Source organism: Brassica napus, chromosome C9 (genome assembly GCF_020379485.1).
Source record: "Brassica napus cultivar Da-Ae chromosome C9, Da-Ae, whole genome shotgun sequence".
Classification (NCBI taxonomy): Eukaryota; Viridiplantae; Streptophyta; class Magnoliopsida; order Brassicales; family Brassicaceae; genus Brassica; species Brassica napus.
Window position 1 is genome coordinate 50,674,126 of NC_063452.1, and position 21,372 is coordinate 50,695,497.

General features: G+C 39.7%; 2 protein-coding genes across 2 annotated transcripts; both read left to right on the forward strand.

Moving 5' to 3' along the window:
• The first annotated feature begins 4,931 nt into the window (after positions 1–4,931).
• On the forward strand, positions 4,932–6,407 carry LOC106417711. Its single transcript, XM_013858486.3, has 3 exons — positions 4,932–5,074; positions 5,362–5,733; positions 5,814–6,407. Exons 1-3 carry the CDS (start codon positions 5,032–5,034, stop codon positions 6,188–6,190), a joined length of 792 nt encoding a protein of 263 aa, XP_013713940.1. The 5' UTR covers positions 4,932–5,031; the 3' UTR covers positions 6,191–6,407.
• Positions 6,408–7,881: 1,474 nt separating this feature from the next.
• Positions 7,882–8,862, forward strand: LOC106417389. Its single transcript, XM_013858201.1, has one exon. It carries the CDS (start codon positions 7,882–7,884, stop codon positions 8,860–8,862), a length of 981 nt encoding a protein of 326 aa, XP_013713655.1.
• Positions 8,863–21,372: the final 12,510 nt, after the last annotated feature.

The following is a 21,372-nucleotide window of genomic DNA, read 5'->3' on the forward strand; positions in this document are numbered from 1 at the left end:
TTTTAAGCGTTTCTCCTGCTCTCTGTAAACGTAGAGGAACTCAGCGGGTGCTCATAAACTCACCAGGTTCAACACCAGAAAGAAAAAAAACAGGTCGAGAAGGTAGCCTTGATTTACATCATTATCATTCAACAGTACTGGAATCAGTTCTCATCTCTTTAGTTCACCTTATACTTTCCAGTTTGACATTAGGAAACTACAGACTCACAAATCCAAATGTACAGCTGAAACATTTAATCACACTGTCAACTCGCTAAAGAGATTGTCTACCAAAGATTCCCAAATACTCTTTATGCAAATGTTGTGGAGTACCCTGCTACATATGTAAGAGGTGAAGGTATGGTTTCAGTTTCTGTATCATAAATATAAAAAAAACTTGGTGAACTGTCGGCATCCATCTGTTGCAAATGAAAAGAATTTTGAGTCAAAAAGCTTTGTCTTCCAAGATAATTTGAAAACCATTTTCTCTTCTCTCTCATCAAACGCAGAGCCAGACCATTCCGCATCGACACACCTTTTGCCACAGAACTCAGTTTAGACAATAGAATCTTTAACAGACTCATACCAGGAGCTCTTACCACTGCAAAATGAAAGAATCAAGACAACAATTCAAGTCTCGTCTCGACAAAAGTTTATGTAATTACTAACATAATATATTTATACCCAAAAATTAGTCTTTTGGCTCCCAAATCCCAATCTTTCAAGATGGAGTGGTAAGAGAAAGAGGAATTAGGAAGATGGTTGAGTGTATGAGTTTAGTCCACGTAAATAATATTTGTAAAACACACAGAAACAAACCATTCTTTTTGTCTGACTGTGGTTGTATGATTAAGGAGGACGTCGATGGACTGGTGCCGGAAAATAAACCGTAAACGTAGATCCACCGTACTACTCTGTTTTCTGTCTCTTTTACATGACCTCGATAGATGTTGCTTCTGTTCCGGTCTTCTCCTCCGTTTTCCAATCTCTTCCTCCACCTTCAGTTTTTGTCGTCGCAAGAGCTTGTCTGAATCTAGCATGTCCAGTTTTAGATCTACCGAGAAGAGATATAACCTTGACGACGTCAGTGACCGCCGTTATCTAAGAGGCTGAGCTTTATATAGAAGACCTTCCACCGGTTAGATATGAAGAGGTTGAGCTGGAATTAATGCTACGGAGTGGGGCGAGTGAGATGAAGCATGTTAATGGTCGGATTAAAGAAGTAAATAAATGGAAACAGAAGGCGTTACAGAAAGTGAATCGGCGTCTGCTTCGTCGGAATGCAAAGAGCTCAGATCAAATAACCTACACTAAGTTTTGTGCTTAGAGACAATAAAAACAATTGGGCCTGGACAAAATAACCTAATATAAACCCAAATAGACATTAATTTTGGAATAAACTATACGAAGCTCATAATGGTTGCGGAAGGATTATTGAGAATGGAAAAAAAATTGGGTTGTTGCTTTTTTTGAAGTGCCAGGTGTCCAAAAACCCTCCTAGGTGATTGATGAGGTGGATGCCTAAGAAGGCATATAGTTTAACTTTATTATTAAAGATATGGTCTTCTCTTTGTATACTTGTGTTCTCGTAACATCTCCATAAGAACTAGATTATATACAAGTTGTCTTATAAAATCATAATTTGTATGTCCTCTTTGAAGCATTTGATGATCGCACTTAAAATAGTAGTAGACATTGTTGCATGTGGTTTGTGTTTATTTTTATCTTTTATGGTTAATAAGTGTGTTTTTTCAATTTCTTCTACGTAAATGTCACCAAAAACATATAAGGTTGTATCAAAACTGTTGAGCAAGCGTTTAAAAAAGATCCTACCTAGCATCATTACGGAAACGCAAGCGGCTTTTGTTGAGGAGAGACTAATATCCGACAATATACTGATTGCTCATGAACTCCTACACGCACTAAACTCCAACAACAGATGCTCCAGGGAGCACATTGCCATCAAGACGGGCCTCTCCAAAGCTTTTGATAGAGTAGAGTGGGTCTTCCTCGAGAAAGCTATGAAAACACTAGGTTTTTCTGAAGACTGGTGCAATCTTATAATGGAGTGCGTAACCTCAGTGGAGTACCAGGTGCTGATCAACGGCAATCCATACGGTGATATCCGCCCAACGAGAGGTATAAGGCAAGGGAATCCCCTCTCGCCTTACCTGTTCGTGATATGTACAGAAATGCTAGTGCAAAGGTTAATGCAGGCAGAGCGCAGAGGTGAAATCACAGGACTTGAGATAGCTAGAGGAGCACCTTCTGTTTCTCACCTCCTCTATGCCGATGATAGTATGTTCTACTGCAAAAACACTGATGAGGAACTCAACAGCATTAGATCAATACTCCACGAATATAGCCTTGCTTCAGGCCAGAGGATCAACTATCAGAAGTCGAGTATCTACTTCGGTAAAAACATTCCCGAAGAGAGCAGAGAAGACATCAAACGCAAGCTTGGCATAGAACACTCTGGAGGAGATGATATGTATTTGGGGCTGCCAGAGTCTTTTGGAGGATCCAAGGTATCAATCATGAGCTTCCTCAAAGAAAGGATCGAGCATAAGGTCGACGGATGGCAAAACAAGTTTCTCTCCGCAAGAGGGAAAGAGGTGTTGCTGAAAGCAGTCGCCCTTTCTCTATCCACTTACACTATGGCATGCTTCCTTCTACCAAAGACAATCTGTAGGCAAGTAGTGTCACTTCTGTCTAACTTCTGGTGGAAGAACAATAAGGACTCAAGGGGAATGCACTGGAAAAGTTGGAGTGAGCTCACCAAGTCCAAAAGCGAAGATGGACTAGGATTCAGAGATCTGGAAGACTTTAATGTGGCCCTCCTTGGAAAACAGCTATGGAGGATCATCACATGTCCCAACTCACTGTTGGGAATAATATATAAGAGCCGATACTTCAGATCCTCCACCCCGCTAGATGCTCCTCTCGGATCTCGCCCTTCATATGCATGGAGAAGCTTATTAGCAGCTCAAAAGTTGATCAGGCAGGGAGCTAGAAGATTGGTAATGGTGAGTCCACAAAAGTGTGGGAAGACCGTTGGATTGGAAGCAGCCCTGCAATCAAACCCACCTCAACCAGGATAGTCCCCATCAGATACAGGCAGTTAGTGAAGCCCGACATGTGTGTTAGTGAACTAATGACAATCCCAGGAAAGGAATGGAACAGAGAAGCAGTTGAAGCAATTTTTACTGCAGAAACCTCAGATAAAATACTTGCAATAAACCCTCAAGGGAGCGCAGGCAACGATATATACGCATGGGACTACACACACACATGTTTCTACACAGCGAAGTCAGGCTACTGGGTCCAAAGAAACTCCATCAATACAGATCAAGCAGCTAAAAAAGTGAACCATCCGAGTCTGGATGAACTCTATCAACAAATCTGGAAGCTGCAAACTAGCCCAAAATCAGACATTTCCTATGGAAATGCATCAGCGACTCTCTACCAGCTGCAGCAAATATGCATTACAGACACATTGCTAAAGATGGCAGTTGCGGGAGATGTTGAACGGGCAGCGAGACAGTGAACCACATCCTATTCACTTGTCCTTATGCTCGCTTGATCTGGGCGGTATCTCCTATCCAAGCCCCTTCAAGTGGTGAGATGTCAGACTCATTGTATGCTAATATCTACCGAGTCCTGAACTTAAAACATCACAGTCCTCATCTCAAGATCTATGATGATCTAGTGCCTTGGTTGGTTTGGAGAATCTGGAAAAACAGAAACGATTTCATCTTCAAAGGAATAGACTACTCAGCACCAAGCTCGATCGCAAAAGCAACTGAGGACATGGAGGAATGGAAAAGGAGACAAGAGGAGGAACACACGATGACCAGATCACCCCCCATTAGCAACACCCGAACCAAATGGAAAGCGCCCCCTCCCCAATGGATCAAATGTAATACAGATGGTGCCTGGAGAACGGACCATCATCGCAGTGGGGTTCGCTGGATCGCTCGCAACAACAGCGGACAAATGCTTTGGGCAGGGGCAAAAAATCTCCAGAGAATGAATTCACCTATAGAGACGGAAGCAGAAGGTATTAAATGGGCAATGCAATTTTGTGTAGCCTTAGATATAAACAGGTGATCTTTGAAACCGATTCACAAATTCTTGCAAGAATGGTCGTTGGAAAGGAGAGTACATGGCCAAAGCTGAAGCCGATCTTGCAAGAAATACAACACATTCTCTCTGGAAATCATGGTCTCAGAGTGACTTTCTACCCTAGAAAAGGTAATAAGGCAGCTGATAGAGTAGCGAAGGAAGCTTTTTCTTTAGAGAATCATGTTCTTAAGTTGTATTCTATCTTGCCAATTTGGTTAAAATCTGTTTGTGAGGCTGATATGCCTGTTGTAAACATGAACTCAGTTGGAAAATGAAAGTAGTAGTTGAGCCAAAAAAAAAAAAAAAATGTCACCAAAAACATGTCTTAAAACGATGAACTTTAAATTGTGGTCAGATGAAATTAATAAAACTTTATAATAATACCAAGAAACCATGCAAAACATCTTTTTTTTTTGTTTTGTGTGTTCAACTCATGCAAAAACATCTAAAAACGGTTGTTACAAGAGAGAAAGTTAGATTCAAAAACAAAGAAAGGACGTTGCATTGCATTGTTAACTTTTGTTTGTCGTGTGTGGAAAGTAGATAAGGAGGGAGTAAAAAAAAAGATTAACAGCTCTGTTTTAAGAATCATTGACGTCAGCGACTTCTTGCATGCAATAAAGAGTGAGAGACGAGGTTGCCTCATTTCTCTATTTTGTCGCATTCAAAAAGATATTGAAGGAGAGAGCTATAGGACCTGGACAGCTATCGTACTATTTGGGTTATTACCACGGTAACAATTCAAAGAAGGAAGGCAATTCTTTTAACAGTGGTTAAAATGTTTAAAAGATAGAAGTAACATTAAGCAAGTGGATGACCAGTCAAAGAGCCTCCTGTTTCGTCTTATATCAAACAACAAAATCATAATCCATTGATTCTAAGCAACCGAGAGAGAGAGAGAACACAGAGAAAGAAGACGAAAGAGAGATGGCTGCATACATTGACATGTCGAGGATTCCTTACATCCCTGGTACGTCTCTTTCTTTCTTTATTTCTCCTTGTCTCTTCCATTTAGTCTCCCTTAATAACATTTGTTCATGTTCATGTTTCAAAGTTATAAACAAATGAAACGTCTCTTAACATGAAAACTTGTTGCAAAGATTTAATCTTTTCATGGAAATAAAGTTTCATTCTTTATTGATCTGAGTCTTACTACTCTCTTCTTTGGCTCTATTTAACATGAAACTTGTTACATAGCTCATCCATGAAGAATAAAGTTTCCTACTTTCTTTGACTCTCTCTGTCTACGTTCTACAGGGAGGTTGCACGCGACCAACAACCCGTACCAGAGATACGGTCCGAAGGGTTTCATGGAAATCAAGGTCCTTAACAACGACAACCTCTACGTCCGCGTCGACTTGCCCGGTGTTCCAGACGACGCTATCCGCTACAGAGTCGACGCCGTGAGACAAAAGGTTGTCTTTTTCTCCGGCGAAGAAACCCACCGCGACGGCTACAAGGCTGAAGACGTGCGCGAGTACTCCGGGACAGCTGGTCTGGGCTGCGACTGCTGCGAGATCACCGGCGTGGATGCCAAGATGAAAGATGGAGTCTTGAGGATGATTCTCGCAAGGGTCAAAGTGAAGGACCACGACAACAAGTGTACTCACTTTCTGCCTCCTAACACAGGTTCGAATTCCTTCAAAATCACACCTTTTTGCGTATTATCCATTATTGTAATACTCTTCGTTGGTTGTCGTTTTTTATAGGCAAATCTGGGAGATACGATGTGAATTCATTTAACTGGGTTGAAGTGGAGGGTCATCCGTTTGTGGTGAAAGGTCGCAAGGACACGTTGGCTTCCCAACGAACATCTGATGGATGTTTTCACTTCTCGGTGGATATGCCTGGTGTTTGCGGCGATGACATGTTCGTGCTTCCCAACGAGAACGAGATCAAGTTCTATGGTGAGAACAAGGAGGTGCATGAGCACGATGAGAGTTGCCGTATTTTCCTTGGAGCCGTCAGCAATCGTCAATGCTGTTCCTATGGGATTCCGCTTTTGAACCACAACATCTCTTGGGATGCAGAGTTTGGTGTTCTCAAAGTGCGTGTTTCACCACCTCCTCGCAACAACAATGAGTAATCAATCATCACTCTTTAAGATATCTACTACGTACGTTTCGTTTTTCATATATGTCATGTCTGTTTTTATATTTTGGAGACCTTATGATTTTTGAACTACTAAGTGTTGTGTTTTTTAAGTTGAGACTATTGTTATGTTTGTGTCCTGCTTTTGTGTTTCTTACTGTGACCAGTCATGTTCATTGCGTTCACAATTTCTAATTTTTTTGTTCCCTTAAGCTGATGACTCAAATCGATTAGAACTTGAATTTTCTAAAGATAGGAAGATGAAACACAGACAAATCTTAGAAGGAAAGGTTATAGGAACCTTATGAAGCATTTCTCTTCGAAAACATGGGCAGTTCAATCCTCATTCTAGGCTCCTCGAATTTTTGTGAAAACTCAAACCACTATAAAATTCCACACGTCTAACCTCACAAGTCATTTGCTCAGTGTTCTATGGTGGTTGAACACCATTCCTCCCTAAAGGAAGAGCAAGTCCAGACCTAATAAATGTACAATAAAACAAAAAATGTCCCAAACAGACTTAGAATGAAAATATGTGGTATCAACGCAGCAGCCAATGAGAGCATGTGACATGAATATAGCCTTTCATATTCAAAATTGCTGAACAATGTGCGACAAAAGTAGCCACGGATTAATATTATATCATTTGATCCATAGTAAAAGTAGAACAGAGAAGTTCGAATATGCTAATGGCAAAGCTTATCATTGGGAAAACACACCAGCTTTAGACTAGGCCTAGGTGTTCGGGTCTTTGGCTCGGGATGAATGCGAGGATCCTTACTTGCGTTTAGTTTATGCTTGTAAGTATAACTCATCTCTACTGCTTATATCGACTTCCGACTTTGTTAGACTTTTATATACTTTTATATTCTTTTTGTTCAGCATCATGGGCTATATCTGTTTACTTTGCCTACCAACGAACTTGGAAGCCATTCAATCCTATTCTTGGAGAGACATGTGAGATGGCCAACCATGTTGGTATTTCATTTCTTTCTGAGCAGGTGCATCATCTATTCACTTCATTGCTATCAGTTAGTTTGCAACTAAAGGTGTCCATCTTGACTCAGTTATATTAATATAAGTTAATTCGAGAACGAGCACTTCACTTATGACGCACCTCCAAGTTGAAAACTAAGCTTTTGGGTAACTCTGTTGATGTCTACCCTGTTGGCAGGTAATTTCGTTACTATTTATGATCATCTTCTCTCTCTCTCACTTTGTTAGAGGCTCTCTTAATCAAGAAGGAAACTTCTTGCTGCATAGTATTCTGTTTATGTAATGTCTATTCTAGAGGTTTATAGGAGGATGTCATCTTTTGTCTCTTTTGAGGCGATTTCCGGCGAGAACCGAAGGGGTGTCTTATTGCCTTTTTTAAAAATCTTTACTTCCTTCATCTAGAGTGGACTTTAATTACCGGCTTCAGTTACGGTCTTTTCCCTTATTTCTTTTTTGGAAAGTTGCAAATCACTCATTATTCCATTGCCTTTTTCCTTAAAATTTCTGGAAAATTTCCTTTTCGAATCCCCAATTCCCCAAGTCTTTCCTTCTATTATGATTTCTCAAAAAATCATAACCGAGTTTTGTGGTTTTAGAGGCAAAATCACATCAATCACGCTTGATCTATTACCTACTTTCTCGCTACTCCAATTCTCCTCCGTCGCCGGAATTTCTAACTGTTGTGAAGAGATGGCTGATCTTCTGCAAAAAGCTATTCAGTCGATGTCACTAGAGGAGGAAGAACCCTTGACCTTGCCCGATAGTCCAAGATTCAGAGTCTTCGACGAGAATGAAACAAGCTTGTTGGGGAGACTATTGAATCCTGACTGTCAATCGATGGCTAGAATGATAGAATATATGCCTACAGCTTGGAGGGTGTATGGGAGAGTCCATGGTATTGCTCTGTCGCGTGACAGATTTCAGTTTGTCTTTCAACGAGAAGAAGATCTTGTTACGGTAGTGAATGATAGGCCTTGGTCCTACAACCATTGGGCTATGGTGTTGGAGCGCTGGACAGCCAATCCTCCGGAGAACTTTTTACAAACCATGTTTGTCTGGATCCGTATCAGGAATATACCGGTCAATTTCTTTACGGTAGAGACCATGTACAAGCTTGCTTCTGAGGTTGGCAAAGTTGAAGAAGTGGCTTATGATCCTAAGGTATCACATACAAAGGAGTACATCAGAGCTCTGATCCTGTTTGATACAAACAACCCGGCCAAAGCTGCTCGCAAACTCACGGTTAAAGGAGGGACAGTTACCATTGAGTTTGAATACGAGAAGATTCACAAGTGTTGTTTCAATTGTCTTCGACATACTCATGAGAAAGTTAAGTGTCCTTTTATCAAAAGGGGACCTAACAGAGTTCATAGAGCGACTGAGATTCCAAGAATTAAACAGAGGGCACCAGTCCTCTCAGAACCGGTGGGTGGCCCTCCAGGTTTTCCAGTGCTGTTCCCGGAGCTATCAGGAGAAGATCGCAAGATGGCAATGCTCTACATAGCTCATGCGGATCCGACTAAACGTCTAGCCAGAATTGAGCTTGTTAAACAAGGGATTGTAGAGAACCTGGCTTCATCATCTGTCCATCTGACGCGCATTACAAAGGAGCTTGATAAAGGCAAAGGACATGTATTCTCCTACACTGAGCTCATGGAATCACAGCACTGAAACAAGCACCTTCAAATTGTGGCTCCGTTACCTTTCAGAGCTGCTATCAATGAGGAGGCTTCAGAATCTTCTGGTTCGATGTCCTCAGCTAGCTATGCACCTATCAACCCGTCGGGTTTTCAGCTTGGCCCTTCTACGGAAGGGCGTGTCACCGGAAGTGTTGGTGTAACCAAAACACAGAGGAGACGTCCTCATGCTTGGAAGAGAAGAAATGCAGGCAAGGATCTGAAGGTGCCTGCGCCTCTAGCTCTTTCAAACGAGACAGGGCCATGCCCGAGCTCGAAACGGAAAGCTGTCTCTCCGGATTTTTCTTCAGAAAACAAAAACAAAAAACTTTCAGAACCTACAGTGGCTTCCAGTTTGAAGTCGCTGCCATCCCAATGAGCCTTTGGAGCTGGAACTGTCAAGGGGCTAGTAGTCCGGAGACAGTTCAACGGTTAAGGAATATTCGGAGAAAATATTTCCCTGACCTCTTGTTCTTGATGGAAACGAAACAAAAAGATAAGTTTATGAATGATATGCGGTTAGAGTTGGGGTATGATGAGATGGTAACTGTAGAGCCGGTGGGGCGTAGTGGTGGATTAGCATTGCTATGGAAGAAGTGTTATGATGTGGAGATCCTATCAAGCAGTAACAGGATCACTGATGCTAGAGTGAAGATGGGAACGTTGGTATTTTACATCTCTTGCGTGTATGGAGACCCAATAAGAGAGAAACGCAAACTGGTATGAGATAACCTGATGAATATTGGAATCACGAGAAATGATCCTTGGCTGCTTCTCGGTGATTTTAATGAATTGATGAGCAATGCTGAGAAGGAAGGAGGTGCAACTAGACATGAGTCCACCTTCTGGGATTTTTGTAACCTTGCTCTTTCCTGTAAAATCAAAGAAGTTAGGAGCTCAGGTAACTATCTTTCCTGGGCTGGCTGGAGAGAGATAACAAATGGTTTAGGGGAGAAAGATAAAGTTTGGGTCCAGTGTCGGCTTGATAGATGTTTTGGTAATGACGGTTGGTTCAAATTATTTCCTCGAGCTAACACAGAGTATAAGCGCATGTATGCTTCGGATCATAGGCCTATCAAGGTTAGCTTTGCTCTGGAGCCAGAGGAGAGAGGGCGTGGAAGGTTCTATTTTGATCAGCGCATGATTGGAAAAGAATGGTTTGAGGAAGCGGTCATCAAGGGATGGAATATGGCTAACCTCAATGGTGTGACTCATATTATGGATCGCATTGCTAGCTGTAGAAAAGAACTAGCTAGATGGAAGAGAGGGTCTAATATCAATGCTCGTAGCAATATCGAGCGTCTGTCTAGCAAACTCGAAGTGGAGATATCTAAGCGCTTTCCTGATCATTTAACTATGAAGAACCTCAAGATTGAACTTGCAGAAGCTCATCGACAGGAAGAGCTGTTTTGGCGGCAAAAAAGTAGAGAACAATGGCTAAAGGAAGGCGACAAGAACACAACTTTCTTCCACAACAGTGTTAAAGGGCGCCGGTTCCAGAATAAGGTCCTGATGCTACAGGATGACAATGGAACTGAATTCTTTTCTGAAGGGGCAAAAGGAAACCTGGTTGCAGAGTATTTTACAAATCTTTTCATGAGCTCCAATCCCCATGATTTGGAATCCCTTCTGGATCGTTTCGAAGGCAGAGTGTCTCTAGAGATGAATGAGATGCTGACCAAACCAGTCTCCCAAGAGGAGATCAGAGTGGCGGCTTTCAATGTCAGAGGATCTAGTGCTCCAGGTGAAGATGGGTTAACTGGAACATTTTATAAAAAATTCTGGCATGTGGTGGGTCCTGCTGTTATTGCTGAAGTTCAAAGTTTCTTCAACTCTGCGGTGCTACCGGCTGGTTGGAACCACACCCATCTATGTTTGCTGCCAAAAATTCAGAAACCAATCAAGATGTCTGATATGCGACCTATTAGCTTATGCTCTGTGCAGTATAAAATAGTGTCAAAGATACTTTGCCAAAGGTTGAAATCTGTTATGCCTGATATTATCTCTGAGACACAAGGTGCTTTCGTCTCTGGTCAGCTCATCTCTGACAACATTCTTGTGGCCCATGAGATGGTCCATGGACTTAGAACGAATGAAGCAATTGGGAAGCAGTATATGGCGATCAAAACGGATATGTCCAAGACCTATGATAGGGTCGAATGGCAATTTTTGGAAGCGCTTCTTGAGAAAATCGGGTTTAATAGAAGATGGGTTAATTGGGTGATGTCTTGTGTTAGCACAGTATCTTATACGGTATTGCTGAATGGTCAAACTCATGGCTTCATCAAACCGGAGAGAGGGATTCGCCAGGGAGATCCTATGTCTCCATTTCTCTTTATACTGTGCACAGAAGCATTAGTGCATGCTCTGAATATGGCTGAGAAGAAAGGTGATCTATATGGCATCAGACTTGGACGGCAAGGCCCTGCAGTACATCACCTACTGTTTGCTGATGACTCGCTGCTGATGTGTAAGGCTTCCAAGGAGGAGAGCTTAGTCATTATTGATTGTCTCAGATGCTATGGTGAAGCATCAGGACAGGTGATAAACAAGCTGAAATCTTCAGTAATCTTTGGTGCCAAGGTATCAGAGCAAGACCGAGCCGAGATCAAAAGGATTTTGGAGATAGATAAAGAAGGAGGTGATGGTACTTATTTAGGATTACCTGAATGTTTCCAAGGTTCAAAGGTTGAGCTTTTAAACTTTATCCGTGAAAAGCTTCCTGGGAGGTTGAATGGATGGTATGCAAAGGCCCTCTCGCAAGGAGGAAAAGAAATTTTACTTAAGTCTATTGCTCTTGCGCTCCCTGTTTATGCTATGTCAGTTTTCAAGTTGCCCAAAGATCTTTGTGACCGGCTCACTAGCGCGATGATAGAGTATTGGTGGAGTAGTGGGTCTAACAGGAAGAAAATTCCTTGGGTGGCGTGGCAGAAGCTCTGTAAAAGCAAAGATGAAGGTGGTTTGGGTTTCCATGATATCAGCAGATTCAATCAGTCTTTACTAGCTAAACAAGTCTGGCGCATCTTAATAGACCCAGAGTCTCTTGTCGCTAAAGTTCTCAAAAGCAAGTATTGGAAGAATGGAGAATTTATGGAGTGTGGTCTCGGCTTAAGACCTTCTTTCGCTTGGCGAAGTATCCTACATGGCAGAGAGCTGTTGGAAAAAGGCCTACTGAGAAGAGTGGGAGATGGCTCTATGACTTATGCTTGGACTGAGAACTGGATTATGGGGCCACTTCCTAGACCTCCAATGTACCGAATGGATGCACAAGTAGATCTGACTCTTATGGTTCCAGACCTTCTGATTCCAAACTCCAACTTGTGGGAAGCGTCAAAGATCAGAAGTTTATTTGTAGAAGAAGATGCCAACACCATTTTGAATATGACAGTGGAAAGGCACAAGCCTGTTGCGCTCATGTGGGGTCTCACTAGTCATGGAGCCTACTCCTCTCAATCTGGCTACAAACTAACGGAAACTCTTACCAGCTTAAACTCCTCGCACCACCACGGCCTTCCGTCTGTGGAGAAAATGCTATGGAAAAGTATATGGAAATTGCAAACGTCTCCAAAGATTCGACACTTTGTGTGGAGGGCATTAGCTGGAGCATTAGCAGTCTCAGATCAACTGAGATCACGTGGTTTACAGGTTGATACTACATGTAAGTCGTGTGGGATGGGTCGTGAAACGATATGTCATACCTTATTCTCTTGCTCAACAGCTCGAGATGTTTGGAGTGCTGCGAACCTCCCATTACCTCCTCGTGGCCTGTCTACAACCTCTGTGTTTCTGAACCTTCACCACTTGGTCGCTTGCACAAAAAGTAGAGACATCACTGTTAAGCTCAAACGGAGTATTCCATGGTTGTTATGGCACATCTGGAAAGCTAGGAATGGTTTGATGTTTGAAAAAATCCGGTTATCTCCATCTTCTATTGTTAACAAGGCCGAGGAAGAGGCTGAATCCTGGTTTAATGCTAACTTTCCAGAGGAGAACATGATCCAGAACCAGACCCTGTATAACCATCAACGCATCGTCTGGCAAGCTCCTTCGCCAGGAATGCTTAAATGTAACATTGGTGTTTCCTGGGTGAGTGGGTCAGTTAACTGTGGAGTCTCCTGGATCACTCGTGACACAAGAGGGAAAGTCCTAATGCATAGTCGTCGATCTTATTCTATGGTGCAATCGCGTGAAGAGGCTGAACTATATGCTATCTTATGGGCAGTAGAAAGTATGCAGACCTTAAGACTTGATAACATCATTTTCGAGACTTCCTTTACTCATGCACGACGCTGTTTATATCGTTGGGATGGTCAGGTATGTGCTCCTGAATCCTACCGAATTTTAAACATCATCAACTCAAAGTTACAGATAATATTGGCATGGAGCCTAGACTATGTTCTTCCAGCAAGCAACTCCATTGCTTCGAGAATCGCAGTAAGTGTGACTTCGAATCATCTATACCAATCTTATATCGCAAGGAATGGACCTTCTTAGCTTCATCAGGCAATAGCAGAAGAAACTTGAACATTGTCTTCAGCCTACTCGTTTCAGCCACGTGACCTGGGATACTCAAGCTCTAGTGGTTATTTTATTTCCTGCCGGCCTGCGTGCCTAATTTCTTTCAGCCCTATTGGGTTTGTATTGAACCTCTCTGCTTTATTTGTTTGCATGGTGTATGATCACCACTCCTGGATGTTGTTTCTTTGGCTCTTCTTTGGCCTTTGCCTTGAAATGGAATTACTCAGTGTTGTTAAAAAAAAAAGGTATTCTGTTTATGTTTTCATATAAGCTCATGCAGCTTATATATCCTCAAAAAAATGCTGTGGACTTGGTACCGCCTATCACTAAGGTTCACAACCTGATATTTGGACGAACTTGGGTTGACTCACCCGGAGAAATGGTCATGACAAATTTAACCACTTTGATCACAAGATAAACAGCTTCGACACAGCTCCCGCTACGCTCTTGGCTTCAGACTCACGTCTCCGCCCTGATAGATATGCCCTTGAGCAGGGTGACCTTTCTAAAGCTGGTTCCGAGAAGCACAGGTTCTTCTTCTTTTCTTCCTTCCTAATCAGCTTGTCTGTCAAGTCTTTTAAGTTTTTTTTTTATAGGAAAGATACTTTGAGAATTGGTTTTCGTATAAATATCATCAATGAATCCTTGTTAGAGCATGAACACACAGTTATGATCTGCATACGAGGTTCTTCGCGGTGTCTTTTTTTTTTTAATCTCAGCCTTGAGGAGAGGCAAAGGGCCGAAAATAGGACACGAGAGACTAAGAACCAGAAGTTCACTCCAAGGTGGTTCGATCTAACGGATGAGATCACATCTACGCCGTGGGGGAGATATTGAAATATACCAATACAACGGGAAGTACACTGAACACCGAGATGCAGCAGCGAGCTCTAGCGGTGCCTCCGATGAAGTGGACCTCAAATCGATCGAGTTTAATCCCTGGCAATATGGTAATGTATCAACCGAATGAGGCAACGTTTCATAATTTAAATATATGACATCGACATACTCAATGGTGTTGGTCCATGGACTCGTGAAAATGAGTTCAAAGTTGTTTTTCAATACTTGTTCCTGGGGGAAAATGGTTTGATTACGTAGTTTGAGTGATGAAACATTAGATTGTGTTTATCTCTTGTTGTATCTTTGTTTCCGTCTCGATTCAAAAGTAATCATGTTTGTATGCTTCTACGTTTTAGAGATATGTAAGTCCTCTGTTCCATTTAAGGTTCCATTTCGAACAGATTGCTATACTTATCTCGTAAAAAGGCGTCATACTAATTAGATTTTATACAAAACTCTCTTACAAAAACATAATTTGGAGGTGTCTTTGAAACATTTGATGATCGAATTTAAATTAATATAAATGTTCCAAAACATTATCATCACAGTAAAAAGATAGAGATGGCTTTAGTCTCCTCCTGTAGATCAAGTTTAGTGGAAGCTTCATAATATTAGACTTTAAATGCGATTTTGTAACGAATTCAACGTATTGAATTGACTATTGATTAGTGGAATGCTTTCACTAAGTACATATAAATTGACATCATGTGATGATGTAGTTAATATATTATAGACGAATAAATAGCTTTAATAGAAAAAAACATCAACTATGAAGCCTTGGACGTTTTAGAAAGAGATTCGTTCTCTCGTTTCTCTTATCAATGAACATACAAAGAATACACAACTAACTAATATGGACTACATCATGTGCTGTGTTTGTTATAAGAAAAATAAAGTTTTTTCCGAGTTTTCATTTATGACACTGGTCATGTGTCTATTTAATTGCGGGAAAAAGTATTACTACGAGCCGTCTTGTGAGCATGCCGTCATATTTGATAGTCAAGTTACATAAAACATAGATAGAAGTGTTGTGAATCATCTCTTCTACGTCGACCATGTCTCCTAAAGTTTCCTCTAACCTTCATGTACTTTTTCCCCTTTGTCTTCATACGTCAAATGTAATTATCCTCTTTTGTGGTCTTAATTTCTCTAAGCAAATTCACAACACAAATTGCAAACGGCGATTTTTTTTATAGTATTCACAATTTTTTCGTTGAGTTTCACTGTATTTTAATTATACACGTAAAAAAATACCATCTATAAACATAAATATATGTATAAAACAGTTTAAATACGATCTTTTCTACGTATATGCTGCTAGTTACGAACTTTGAATCGTTTATATTATAAAATTATTGCTATGCGTCGATTCCACTTTTTCAATATTCAACTGCCATATATCAGCTATTTTGTAATATTCACATAATTTTATTTTAGTCATCAGTCACCATCGATAAAAGCTTAGGTTTAGAAGAGTATCACCAGGATCCAGGTACACAATTAGTTAAGAAGATATAAAATTAACAATGATACAAACTTATTTATATACAGAAAAGAGGCTAATAATAATATACGAGAGTTAATAATAATAATAAATACGAGAGTAGGAGCAATGAAAAGATTCTTATTAGGCTCAATAATAGTCTCATCTCATGTATTTTTCAATAAGTGTTCAAGTTTCAGCACGTCATGCAAACTCTACAGACATTTTTGTAACCCAGACGAGTTTGGTTTCTAAGAGCTTGGCGCAGTTTTACTATAACTCGTATTCTTTCATAATTTGGCCAAGATGTTATCATGTTAGATAGATTCCAATATCAAAAATATCAAGAAAATTAGGATAAGTACATGACATCCAAAAAATAATCCTAGTATTGGATTTCCGATCGATGCATAGGATCACGGTTTTAGCTCATAGCCAATCAAAATATTGGTGTATTTATCCTTACAGTCGCGAAATAATTATTTAAATAGATGGGCCATCGAACATGATAAAGCGCTTAATTATTTTAAACTTTATTTTAGTAAAAAACAATTAAATAATCATTTATTTCATCTTATCCTTTTGAAGGATAAAGCGTGAGTGGTTTCGAAATCTTATCATACAAAGTTACAGACATCACAATCCAGCAAAATAATATATATAATGTATAGAAATGTGATAAAACAAAAACAGATTCAAAAAGTTCAGTAAAAAAAGATTCAAAAATAACCAAAAAATGCAGCTTATGTGAGCTTAGAACATCTCCAAAAAAAATATATATTTTGAAGTTTCATAAACTCTATGTTTGAAATTTAAAAGTAAAAAAAAAGCTTCAAACTCAAATTTAAAATTATTTGTATTTTATAATATGGTTTTTATATTTGTCATAATCAATTTGAATTCATAATTTTTTTGTAAATAACTATCACATATATAAACATATTACAACAATATTAATAAATAAAATGTTATATTAAAATATAAAATTTTAAACGGAATAACTTAATTAATATTAAACTTCAAGCAAAATACCATATTATTCCATAAAGTGATTTTCGTAATACATATATGATCTACTAGTGCGTTTCGAAGTAAAAATGGCTCTTCTCATTTTTAATTTGTAGATTAAAGATAAAAATTGTTGAAATAAAGTGATATTAATACTTATAAATACATTAGATCATAATAAGAAAGTAAAAGATAACATAAAATATTTCTAAAAGACTAACTTTTGCCGATGATAATAATACTCGTGAGTATATTCAATATGAACAAGAAAGAATTGTACGAAAAGACATCATCAACAACAACAACAACAACCATCTTCAGTTACAGAAAACAAATTGGACAATATTTAGAAATTTTGAAGGTTCACTACAAGAAAACATATTTTTTACTAGGGCAGTATTCGTTGTAAATTCGTCGTAAACGGGGTGTTACGACGAATTAACGTCGAAAGACGTTTCGTTGTTAAACGTCCGTCGTAACGGAGGTTTCGTCGTAAACGACTCGTTACGTTTACGACGAAATATATTCCTCGTAAAGCGCAGGGAAAGGATTCGTCGTAAACGACACGTAATTATTCGTCGTAAAGCCCACGTAATTATTTCGATGTAAAGCACACGTAAATACTTTCGTTGTAAATCACTCGTAAACATTTCGATGTAAAACCCTCGTAAATATTTCGATGTTAATCACTCGTAAACATTCGATGTAAACTCTATGTAATGTTTACGAGGAGTTTACATCGTTTGTTATTATATTATTATTAATTAGTATATAATAAATTTTAATTTATATTTAATATTCAGAATTTAAAATAATTTAAATTTTAAAACGAAATATGAAATTGGAAAACATATTTTAAAAAGTCATACAATAATATTTAAATTCATAATACAAACAGAAAAAAAAAACTACATATTCTCGAAGTAGTTGGTGGGGTTGCTCGGCCGTTGACGGGTTGGATCGGACTCTTGGGGATCTCGTGGTGGCATTCCAAGAGCGGCTCGTCTCTCACTCAACATTCTCTGCATAACCGGGTTTCCCACGGCCATCACGTCTAGCAAATCCTCAAGAGAGTCTAAACGAACCTGCTGGCTATCCATTCGAGCCTTCATCTGAGCAGTCTCTTCATCCCGTCTCGAAGTGTATGACGAAGTTGCCCTTGCAACTTCGTTAACAGAGCCTATACCGACTATCCGTCCCTTCTTTTTAGGAGCCACCTATAAAATCAAAACATATATTAATATAGTTAATTATGTTAAAATATTTAAAATAATGTAAACAAAAATTTTAAGTTGTACCTCTTCGAAGATTCTGTCGACCTCTTCGGTGGACAATGTGACTGGTAATCCATCGGGAGACTCCTGGGTTAGTTGCGTCTCCCGTTCTTCAATCCGACCAGCCACTGTTTGGAAGAGTTTCTCAGATGCAGGATCCACAAAAACTCCGTCGGATGTGGCGTGAGTCATCTTGAATAGGTCAGACAGAGAAGGTAAGACTCCCGTCTTCTCGAACTACAAAAAAAAATTAAATTAAATATTATAAATTATATTAATTGAATATTTTAAAATATATATTTAAAACAAAACTTACAGCTTCTAGACGGACTCCTGCATGAGGTTTTTGTCCGGTTCTGTGAAGCATGGGCAAATGACCATCTTTATCCTTCGTCCTTCGAGAAGCCGAGCACGAATTGGCCTTTTTGATCGAAGAAGGGTGCTCCCAATAGGCGACGAGGCCATCCCACACATCCGTCGTGAGCTCAGTGGGCTTTCCCTCATACCCGTAGATCTCCCACTTGTCCTTCCAATCAGAGACTGTGTTGCAGAGGCGTATCTTTGCCTTTGCAACGAATTCCGCCTTCACCCTCTCGGTGATTCCCAAAGACCAATGCCACTTTTGCTGAAACATAAAATTTTTAAAAAAATTACAATTAATAATAAATATTAAATATATATATATATATATATATTTAAAAATGAAAATTTAATTAAATTTAAAAATCTTACCGCAAAACATTTAAACCACGTGATCTTAACGTGATTTGGTGTCTTTCTCCAGTTCGGGTATGCCCTGTCGTAGTAACCCTTAATCGTCGCCGAAACGCTCCGGCTAACACGGTTGTTAGCCCCAAACCTGAAAAATACAATTTAACCGATAGAAAATAAAAATTAATTTAATTTTAATGTAATAAAAATTAATAACTTACCAATAAGTTCCTCGGGGTCTATCGGAGTCTAGAACATCCAAACCCTCCCGTCCAGGCTGGGCAAGCAAATCCTCCACCGTATATCTCGCGAAGGGGGCATATGAAGGCACACGCAAATCCGGATGAACTGCAACTTCTGGGACAGGCTCAGGTGCAGCTGCTGGAGGAGGAGGTGGAGGCATCTGCGGTGGAAGAGGAGGACTCAAAAAACTCTCTGAGAAGTCTGAGAGTCTGGAACTGCATCGGAAGACGATGGACCGGAAGAAGATGTACCGGAACCATCGCCAAACAACTGGGCATAAGTAGGTGCTGCTGGTTTCCTTCTAGGAGCCATCTAAAAAAATTTAAATAAATTTAATCAATTATGACGACATAATTAAAAAATTATTCCGTTACCTAACTAATCACCTAAACTATAGTATTCCGTCATCTAACTAATCACCTAAACTAATTATCTAACTAATCACCTAAACTAATTACCTAACTAATTAATAACCTAAACTAACTTTAAAAAAAAAGAGGAAAGAGAATGTACCTTAGAGGGAGAGGAGAGGAGTTTGGGAGGAATGAACGAGGCAGCCTCGTATCGGCGTCTCAATATATAGAAAAGGATTCGTCGTAAACGCGACGTAATATTACGACGAAGTTACCAGGTCCGCGTTTTTCATTTACGACGAAGTTACCAGGCCCGTGTTTTTCGATTTACGACGAAATTACGTCGAAACGTCGGTTTACGACGAATTTACCAGGCCCACGTTTACGACGAATTTACCAGGCCCGCGTTTTTCCATTTACGACGAAATTACGTGGAATAGATAACCATTTACGACGATTTTACAACGTTTAACCCAAAACACCGAGAATGAAATCCCTAAACCCCAAAGTCACATATCATCTAACATCATATCTCTTCTCTACTACTTTGTGCTCTTTCTCCAACTTAAACTCTAAAACCCTAAAACTCCAAATAATTTTTTAAAAACTAAAGAAATACATATTATATAAAACAACATTTGTTACACATACATTAGGATGGTAAAAAAACAATATTTCTTTAAACATACGTTACAATAGAGAAATACAACATTTGTTACATATATTACATCACTCTAAATCGTTTTCGTTCTCATCAATATTACATCACTCTAAATCGTTTTCGTTCTCATCACTATCATTACAATCATCATCGTCGCTTCTCTCGAACTCGTCTTCACGTGCTTCATCTGTCGCATCTTCGGGAATATCTTCATATTGAAAGTTTTGCGGGTCGATCAAAAGGATTTCATCAGTTGGTTGTTCTGGTACCTCAACTTCATTGATAGCGTCTTCTTCTTGCAAGGGCGGTTCTTCTCCAGCGACAATGCGTCCACGAGGTGTAATTTTGATAGCAGCTAACCAGTTTATCCCGGAAGTTCGAAGCCGAGGATAAGGAAGGAAGCTAACTTGCTCGGCTTGTGAAGCTAAAATGAAAGGCTCAAATTTGTTGTATCTTCTCCCAAAATTGACATCCACAACACCAAATTTGTTATACCGAATCCCTCGGTTCACAACAGGATCGAACCATTCACATTTGAAGAGGACGCATTTTAGCTTCAATAACCCCGAAAATTCCACTTCAATAATCTCCTGCAAGATCCCGTAAAAGTCTGTTTCACCTTTCACACATATTCCGTAGTTACTCGTTGCCCGATGTCTCCCATACTCGTATGTGTGAAAGGTAAATCCTCGTGTGAAATACATAGGTGATGTGGTGACCTTTGCAACTGGACCTTGAACCAATTCGTGAAACCATACGGGATAATAAGGATCGTCATAATCAACCTGCAAAAAGCAGTTATTCTTAATTAATATTGAAGTATCAAAACACTTACTTAATTAATCAATGTATGAGATATATTACGTACCTGTGATTTTAACCACTTGACAAAGTGCTTATCTTTACGTGTGTCCACATCAGTTGCAGATATTCCTGGTATTGCTTCTTCAACTTGAGATACAAACATGCTGCAAATTAAACAAATAATCAAGTCATACATAATTAACTTCAATTCATATAATTAACATTCACAAAAATATTTACCTTTCAAAGTAACGGGTCACTGCATCCTCGCAGTTGAGCAGAATATAAGTGTGGGCACTATGTTTATCCTCTTCACATGACCACCATACTTCTTTCGTTTTACCACCAAACCGTGCAATTTCGCAGAAAATGTCAGGAACACCATCAATTGGATATGATGTCGGTACTCCACCATCATCATATCTTCTAGGAACTCTTTTCCTCGTACGAACAGTTGGAGCAAAGTAGTATGATGTGAAGTTAGATGTTTCGGCTGTCAAACTCCCCGCAACTATTGAACCTTCCACCTTTGCAAGATTTCTTGCTTTCCCCTTCAAATGTTTCATCTGTCGCTCATACGGATACATCCATCCGTTGTGAACAGGTCCAC

Bases quoted from the DNA above. Each gene is read 5' to 3' on its own strand.
- LOC106417711 (XM_013858486.3), top strand. From the start codon at position 5,032: ATGGCTGCATACATTGACATGTCGAGGATTCCTTACATCCCTG. The intron at 5,075-5,361 runs GTACGTCTCTTT...TACGTTCTACAG, and splicing joins GAGGATTCCTTACATCCCTG to GGAGGTTGCACGCGACCAAC. The intron at 5,734-5,813 runs GTTCGAATTCCT...CGTTTTTTATAG, and splicing joins CTTTCTGCCTCCTAACACAG to GCAAATCTGGGAGATACGAT.
- LOC106417389 (XM_013858201.1), top strand. From the start codon at position 7,882: ATGGCTGATCTTCTGCAAAAAGCTATTCAGTCGATGTCACTAGAGGAG.